The 8417-nt window shown below is 42.2% G+C and overlaps 1 protein-coding gene across 2 annotated transcripts in view; it reads left to right on the forward strand.

Moving 5' to 3' along the window:
- nfatc3a (nuclear factor of activated T cells 3a) overlaps positions 1 to 4035 on the forward strand; it is a 61406-nt gene extending 57371 nt beyond the window's left edge. For both annotated transcript variants that reach the window (XM_066713387.1, XM_066713388.1), the window contains exon 10: positions 357 to 4035. In XM_066713387.1, coding sequence (XP_066569484.1) covers positions 357 to 433 — 77 coding nt within the window. In that variant the 3' untranslated portion in view covers positions 434 to 4035. The remainder of the gene's footprint in view (positions 1 to 356) is intronic.
- The last annotated feature ends 4382 nt before the right edge of the window (positions 4036 to 8417 follow it).

Below are 8417 nucleotides of genomic sequence, written 5' to 3' on the forward strand. Positions count from 1 at the left end.
CATGCCGCCCCCACACCCCGCTCCGATTCCAGGAACCCACACCTGCCCACACCTGCCCTCAACATTTCCTACCACCTGTCACAGCCTGAGAAACAGGTACTGCTTTCTTAGATGAAAGGGCTTCTAGTTGGTGTTTTTTCTTCTGAGGTCACTGTGGCTGGAAAACAAGCTGTACCGAAGGCTGTCGGCACATGTCACACGTCCGGGGCCACTTCTGTCCAGTGTTTGTGTTGCCGATGTTCTCCCTATAGTTTAAATCTGGGCTCAAAATCACACCACTGTGATAAACAACTGTCTTACTCCTCTCTCTCTCTCTCTCTCTCTCTCTCTCTCTCAACCCCCCTCTTGTCTTGCAGTCAACGAGATTATTGGCAGAGACATGTCCCAGTCCCCTGGCTCCCGTGATGCTGTGGTGACGCACTCCCAGTCCTAACCCCGCTGCCGCTCACCACCACAGGCCTCTCCTCCCACCCCATCGCCACAGGAAGCTCAAGCACAGAGACGCAGCAAGACGCCACTGTCTCACCGTCCCCCGTCTTGCCAACACCCTCCAGCACTGGGGCTTCTACCCGATGGAGCTGTACAGCCCTGCTCCACCCTCGGACTGCACTCTGCACTCAACGCAACCGAGCAGTACACTGTGCACGCTTGTGTGTGGGTGCCTGTGTGTGCGTGTTGACTGTATACTCCCACAACCACATGCGTACTATAACCATGGTGTGCACTAAGCACAGAGCTCCCTCAGTGGTCTTTACTTAGCCCTTGTTGCTCCGTTACACAGCTCCCATCAGTAATCCCTGGCCCCACAGCAAGGGGTCTGTTGCCCAAGCCACCAAGCACATTATTTTTGCTATCATTAATATCTTGTTCGATATTATGGGCATCTGCCAGTAAAATAAGGAAAGTGCTAAATAACTTGTCATCCCAACCCTACTGTCTGTTTGCAGACTGTGGCTGTATAAGAAAGGCCCCTGATGGCCCCCTCCGGGTAACAGCGCTCTGTGTATTTAGGGCTGCTACACTACTCTACGCTATGTCAATATAATATAGCAAAGATTACAGTCTGTATTATTACAATAGAGCTGTGTTCTTGTACCCCTCAAAACACACACTGAAGTTGACTGAGGGGCTCTTTTGGTAACATTTCAACAGTTTATACAAGAATACCGATGTGGCGCTGAAGTGCTTACAGTGCTATTGTGGGCGTGTTTGTGGTGATAGACGCACTGAGAGCTGATCGTGCTGTGCTGCGGAAGGGTGACGCGAGTCAGGAAAGGGCTGGGCCTGTGCCTGTGCGCGCACACACACACACACACGCATACACACACACACACACACACAGCTTGTGTAGTGCAGGGTGTCTGCACAGCCTGCCAGCTGTTTTTTTAATTACTACACTTAGTATTTTATTTTATTTTCATAATTTTTCCTTTTATTCTGCAACCCCCCCCCCCCCCCAGAGCTTCTGTCCTGTTGCTGCTGTAGAGGACAGAAGTCGAGAGGATCTCCTGACTCTTCATATCCCGCCAACGTTGTATGGAGTTGTAGCTTGAGCAGACAGCATAGCCAAACCTAGAGCTGCTCTTCTTTAAAGAGACAAAATCAAAACAACTCAAACATACGTGTGTGCATGTGGTGTGTGTGAGAGTGTGCGCAATGCAGCCATGCGTTTCCACTGACTGAATCGCATCATTCCTGTTGGGATTTGAGAATTGCAACATTCCACACTTTAGGTGTTTTTAAACTTTGTAGATACATTTGTTTTCCTTCTGTATTTCAGGTAGCACAAATGCCTTATAAACGCATAGTAGCTTTGAAGAAAAATGTCAAAAGCTTTTCATAGAAATGTTACATTTTTTTTATATAGAACTTTGAGCTGAATTTTAAACTTGCAAAAAAAAAAAACACAGTTAAGCTATTTTTTAGATGACTTACTAGTCTGCAGAGATTCCTATGAAGTGTGTTGATCACTGTTACTCCCACAAAGAATGCGTTGATGCTCTTCACCAATACCCTTCATTTCCTGGTGACAAACAGCCATAAACTGTCAAAACCTTTATTTCACAATGCAGTTAATTTACTAACATCTAGAGAGCCTGGAAAATGGTTAAAAAACATAATAACGAGAAGGAATGAATTGAGAAGTGAGAATTGCGAAGGAGGTTTTGCCATTGGCTGACCGGCCGTGAGATTGCTCAGTCCTGGTGAATACTGCTCTTTACGTCTCAGCCATGCAATAGTAATCCTGGTGTGCAGGAACTTTTCAGTGTGCCTTTCAGTTTAAAAACCTAAACAGTTGTGTGCATGAATTTAACTGCAGGTGACTAAAGATGGACAGCCATGTGTATAAAGAGCAGGGAACACAATGCAGACACGGCACTGGAAGCAAAGCATTGGGCATTTAATCCCAAGAACAATATGCATCAAGCACATAGAACAAGCCTCCCACTCCCAGTTTCAGTCCGGGGTGTTCAGAAAATAATTTGGGATTACGTATTTATTTTTTTAAAAGGCTAAAATGTCTGTACATGTAAAACTGATAGCCTTGAATGCAATTTGGCTTCAGCACACAATTTAACACAATTCAATTTGCTTGGTACTGTATTTGATTTCCCTGTCGCAGCTGATTTGTGATGGATTAGTCCAGGGCGTACTGCAGGAACAGAGCTATGCAGGACGGGGTTGCTTCACTGCCTTAACCTTTTTTTTATTTAAAATGATACTGTTGCATGTATATTTTTTATATTAAAAAATGGTGCAACCACTCCTGAGTTCTTTTTGCAAATCCTCTGAAACTGAGTAGTGCTGACGCAGTACGATATTAGAGGTATGGGTGCCCTACAATCACCAGGGGAAAAACAGTTTTAAAAGAAATCTATAAAATATTGCTATGCACTAAAACCTGTCTGATGCCTTTAAAAAATAAAGAAAGAATAAACCTTGATGCCTGTAGACGTAGAAGCTGTAGAGATGCTTTAATATATTACTATATAAATACTTCTTACATTTGTAGTCTTTGAGAAGTAAAATATTTGTTTGTGTGTATCTGCCTTGTAAAGGATTCAGTACAAGGGTCTTAATAGAGCTTTTTCTTTTGTGTGTGCGTGCGTGTGTTTGTGTGTGTGTGTTCCAGATCATTTGTAGATAAGACTGTTAAAATCCTCTTTGAATTTCAATGGTGAAGAAGCACAGGAACGCACTGGGCTATGCAAAATAAGACCACAATGGTGTATTGTAAATTCAGGTGCATTGTTAGCATCCAGTTGGTGTAGATTTATGTGTGTGTATGTATATATACACACACAAAAACATACACACATACATTTGTGTACTTATATATTTATATACACATTTTAATATACAGAAAAGTGCCGCTGTATGTCTGATTCTTTTGATCTCTGACTTTCTGATGAACTTAAAAAAAAAAAAAAAATATATATATATATATAATTTAAAAAAAATGTAGGAAAGCCTTAACAATTGTAAAGTTTTAAAACTTCTAATTACTGAATAAATGGTATATAAGCAGTTTTGCATTGTTTTAGGAAAGTAAACATAAAACACAAGTTAGAGAAGAAAAGGATGGAAGCTGTGTGGTTTGAAATGCTAGTTCTGCACCTCTAAACACGGGCAAGAGCCACAACACGCGCTCCCCTGCGCCCGGCACCGCAGCGCCCGGCCTTTACTACCAAAGATAAAAGAAAGAAAAATGTAAAATGTACACGTTTTACTTCCTGGTAAATCACTTGCTTTGAGACTCTATTTTTGATACTCTATGGTGGATGTCATTCCTAAAGGTTGGGGGGGAAAATATAAGAGATAAACAAAAAGGTTTTGTAAATTAAAAGAAGGGAAATACAGGTAAATTCTTTAGCTGATGTTTACAGAGCCTTGTATTGTAATTTCATGTACATTTTGTATTTTAACATTTTGTAATTTTTAAGATTGCAGTGCTTTTGGAGATATTCAAAGGGAATCCCTTGCATTTTAGGCTCTTAATTGGTAGTGTAAAATAAAACTGAAAATGCAGAAATATTTCCGTCTCATGTATGATTATCCACGGGGCCCTACACACACATGCATGTATTCAGAGGGGGGAGGGGGTAATATTAACAATATTACATTGCATAGTAGCACCCTTAGCCAGGTCAACCTACAATTTATCACATTTTTGTACATACAATTACCTATTAATAGAGCTGGGTTTTTACTGGAGCAATCCAGGTACAGTGCCCTTACTCAAGGGTACAGCAGCAGTGCCCCCCACCCAGGACTCAACCCACAGCCCTACACTCAAGAGTCCCCTTTTCAAAACCATTAACACAGCCCTAAACTGAAACACATTGGCCAAAATGACACATTTAATTTGCAAGACTCTCAAAACATTAAATACATGACAAAATCAACTACCTCCATCAACACACAACTTATCTAATAGCCCAATACATACTAACTACAACTATCAATATACCCTACCATGGTTAACCCATTTTTATGTGCCATTTGTTGATACTATAATTATAGTATATGTACCATTAAAGGCAAGTGAACATTATCACAGCATGGGATGTATTCTTTTTTCCTAAAATGGTTTTACTACAGATGATCAATGTGGAAAGAAAGTCACTCAAGAGCATGAATATCCAGAAACAAAAACCTATATTTGACTTTTTTAATTTTATTGTATATAGAGAGAATACAAATAAAATACTCCAAGCAAACAAATCACTGCCTACAAAAACAAAACAAACATAAATACAGTCCATTCGTTCTTGATGATCAGGCCATAAGTTTTCAATAACATCACACTGGATGTTTTCCCTCGCAATGCAGCGAATGCCTGATAAACAGCGTTCATTGCATCTAAAAGGGACATCTGGGCATGTGGACAGTACTCATAATCCCCCTTTCCACTGCCATGCACTGAGAAAGAAGAAGAGAAGAAAAGGAGCGTACAGAGGGAGAAATTGCATCACCATTTGTGGGTGGACTGCAAACCATTCAGTACCGAGACGGGAGTGGTGGAAAGCAACGTCCCATATGAAGGTGAAGCAGGACATGCCAGGCCTCACCAGCCCTGTCTCTTCTGGTGGAACTGCTCTCTGGTGCAATGCATCAATGATTGTGAGGAGAGGTTCTGTATTGCATTGCTCAATTGTAGAGATGTGGCAAAGACCACCATCGCTGGAGAGAGCGGCACACATGCGGATGTTGGTGTCCCTTTGCCCTGGCACTTTTATGGTGACCCTCTTACCAAAGAGGTTCCTCCCTCGTCTCCTTACTTGCCCTCCCCATCAGACTCTTACTTGGTCCATTCTTGCAAAAAACAGCAGCTCAGAGGTGACCTCCATTATGCATGAATAAGGAGTGAATTAATTAACTATTGTGCAAAGTTTTGTAGTAGATGTGACCAAATGTTTTAATTTTGTTTGACAAAATTCAACTGAGTTTTGTGTCTTTTGAAGTTGTGTTTACTGTTTTGCAGTGTTTTGCAAAATATGCTAAGCATTTGCATTGTACAGTTGTGCTCAATAGATTATGATGGAGATCAAGTTGACTCCCGTTTTATTAAAAGTGTCTTAGCAATCGAGAAAACTGTAACATAAACAAAACTGTGACATATTTTAAAATACTAGAGAATCTTTTGGAAGGTTTTCGTCGCCACTCTCATAAGGTAGTTTCAAATCCAGCTAGAAAATAGTTGAGCAGTGCCACCTACAGGACACAATACACCGGGACTTTAATAGTAAATGTGTCCGTAGGGCTGCTTGCTATGTGTAATTCTAAAACCATATTACATTCTTCATCTTATATGATCATTAAAGTGTTTGTATTTTAAAACACGGTGTGAACTGAACACCATCGCCTCGGTAATAAGAGTAAAGAGTAAAGACTGCCGGACTGGAACACCGAGTGAAGAACTAGAGCTCCCCCGTGTGGCGTCTTGAGGAATTAAAACCTTTTAAAATGTGAAAATCGTGTTGTGCGGCAGTCATGCAGTATTTGCTCTGTCCGCCGTGGACGCAAACCCGGCCTCCGCACTGGACTGCCGCTGCACAGCCGCGCAAGAGTTAAATCCGCCATCTTGGGTGATAATTAACCATCTTCCGGAAGCGCTGTAAGCAATCTTTACTTAATTTCTTTAATGTTCTTTAACCTTTTGGTTGATTTAGCAGCGAAAGTAAAAAATCAAGACAATCTTCGATATTTGTTCAATGCCAAAACAAACTGTTAAAGCTTTTTAAACTTTAAATTGCACTTTATTGACGTGTTGAATACATCTGAACTTAATGTGTGTGTGTGTGTATATATATATATATATATATATATATATGAGACAGAGAGAGATCATGCGTGAATAGGAGTCACTACAGTTCCCTGCAAATGAGAACTTGGTAATTTATTATACATTAAACATGCTATCGCAAGGGCATTTAGAAATGTATAATACATTTCCAAAGTCTCATTTGCAGGGAACTGTAGTGACTCCTGTTCACGCATGATCTCCCTCTCTGTCTCATATATATATACACACCAATCAGCCATAACATTATGACCACTGACAGGTGAAGTGAATAACACTGATAATCTCATTATCATGGCACCTGTCAGTGGGTGGGATATATTAGGCAGCAAGTGAACATTTTGTCCTCAAAGTTCATGTGTTAGAAGCAGGAAAAATGGGCAGCGTAAGGATCTGAGCGACTTTGACAAGGGCCACATTGTGATGACTAGACGACTGGGTCAGAGCATCTCCAAAACTGCAGCTCTTGTGGGGTGTTCCCGGTCTGCAGTGGTCAGTACCTATCAAAAGTGGTCCAAGGAAGGAAAAGCGCTGAACCAGCGACAGGGTCATGGGCGGCCAAGGCTCATTGATGCACATGGGGAGGGAAGGCTGGTCTGTGTGGTCCGATCCAACAGACGAGCTACTGTAGCTCAAATTGCTGAAAACCTTAATGCTGGTTCTGATAGAAAGGTGTCAGAACACACAGTGCATCGCAGTTTGTCGCGTATGGGGCTGCGTAGCCACAGACCACTCAGGGTGCCCATGCTGACCCCTGTCCACTGCCGAAAGCACCTACAATGGACACGTGAGCATCAGAACTGGACCACGGAGCAATGGAAGAAGGTGGCCTGGTCTGATGAATCACGAGTTCAAGGTGTTGACTTGGCCTCCAAATTGCCCAGATCTCAATCCAATCGAGCATCTGTGGGATGTGCTGGACAAACAAGTCTGATCCATAGAGGCCCCACCTCGCAACTTACAGGACTTAAAGGATCTGCTGCTAATGTCTTGGTGCCAGATACCACAGCACACCTTCAGAGGTCTAGTGGAGTCCATGCTTCGATGGGTCAGGGCTGTTTTGGCAGCAAAAGGGGGACTACACAATATTAGGCAGGTGGTCATAATGTTATGGCTGATCGGTGTGTATACACACACATACACACACACAGGCAAGGTAATAGTTACACAAAATTAATGTATTTTGATACTTGTCATTCAAATAGGCAGAAAGTGATATTCCCAATAAAATAATCCTTAAAACCCTATTCATATCACTCTCCTATATTTTCTAAAGTACATCCAAGTCTTAAGAAAATATACACTCACCTAAAGGATTATTAGGAACACCATACTAATACTGTGTTTGATCCCCTTTCGCCTTCAGAACTGCCTTAATTCTACGTGGCATTGATTCAACAAGGTGCTGAAAGCATTCTTTAGAAATGTTGGCCCATATTGATAGGATAGCATCTTGCAGTTGATGGAGATTTGTGGGATGCACATCCAGGGCACGAAGCTCCCGTTCCACCACATCCCAAAGATGCTCTATTGGGTTGAGATCTGGTGACTGTGGGGGCCAGTTTAGTACAGTGAACTCATTGTCATGTTCAAGAAACCAATTTGAAATGATTCGACCTTTGTGACATGGTGCATTATCCTGCTGGAAGTAGCCATCAGAGGATGGGTACATGGTGGTCATAAAGGGATGGACATGGTCAGAAACAATGCTCAGGTAGGCCGTGGCATTTAAACGATGCCCAATTGGCACTAAGGGGCCTAAAGTGTGCCAAGAAAACATCCCCCACACCATTACACCACCACCACCAGCCTGCACAGTGGTAACAAGGCATGATGGATCCATGTTCTCATTCTGTTTACGCCAAATTCTGACTCTACCATCTGAATGTCTCAACAGAAATCGAGACTCATCAGACCAGGCAACATTTTTCCAGTCTTCAACTGTCCAATTTTGGTGAGCTTGTGCAAATTGTAGCCTCTTTTTCCTATTTGTAGTGGAGATGAGTGGTACCCGGTGGGGTCTTCTGCTGTTGTAGCCCATCCGCCTCAAGGTTGTACGTGTTGTGGCTTCACAAATGCTTTGCTGCATACCTCGGTTGTAACGAGTGGTTAT

Source organism: Amia ocellicauda, chromosome 9 (genome assembly GCF_036373705.1).
Source record: "Amia ocellicauda isolate fAmiCal2 chromosome 9, fAmiCal2.hap1, whole genome shotgun sequence".
Lineage (NCBI taxonomy): Eukaryota > Metazoa > Chordata > Actinopteri > Amiiformes > Amiidae > Amia > Amia ocellicauda.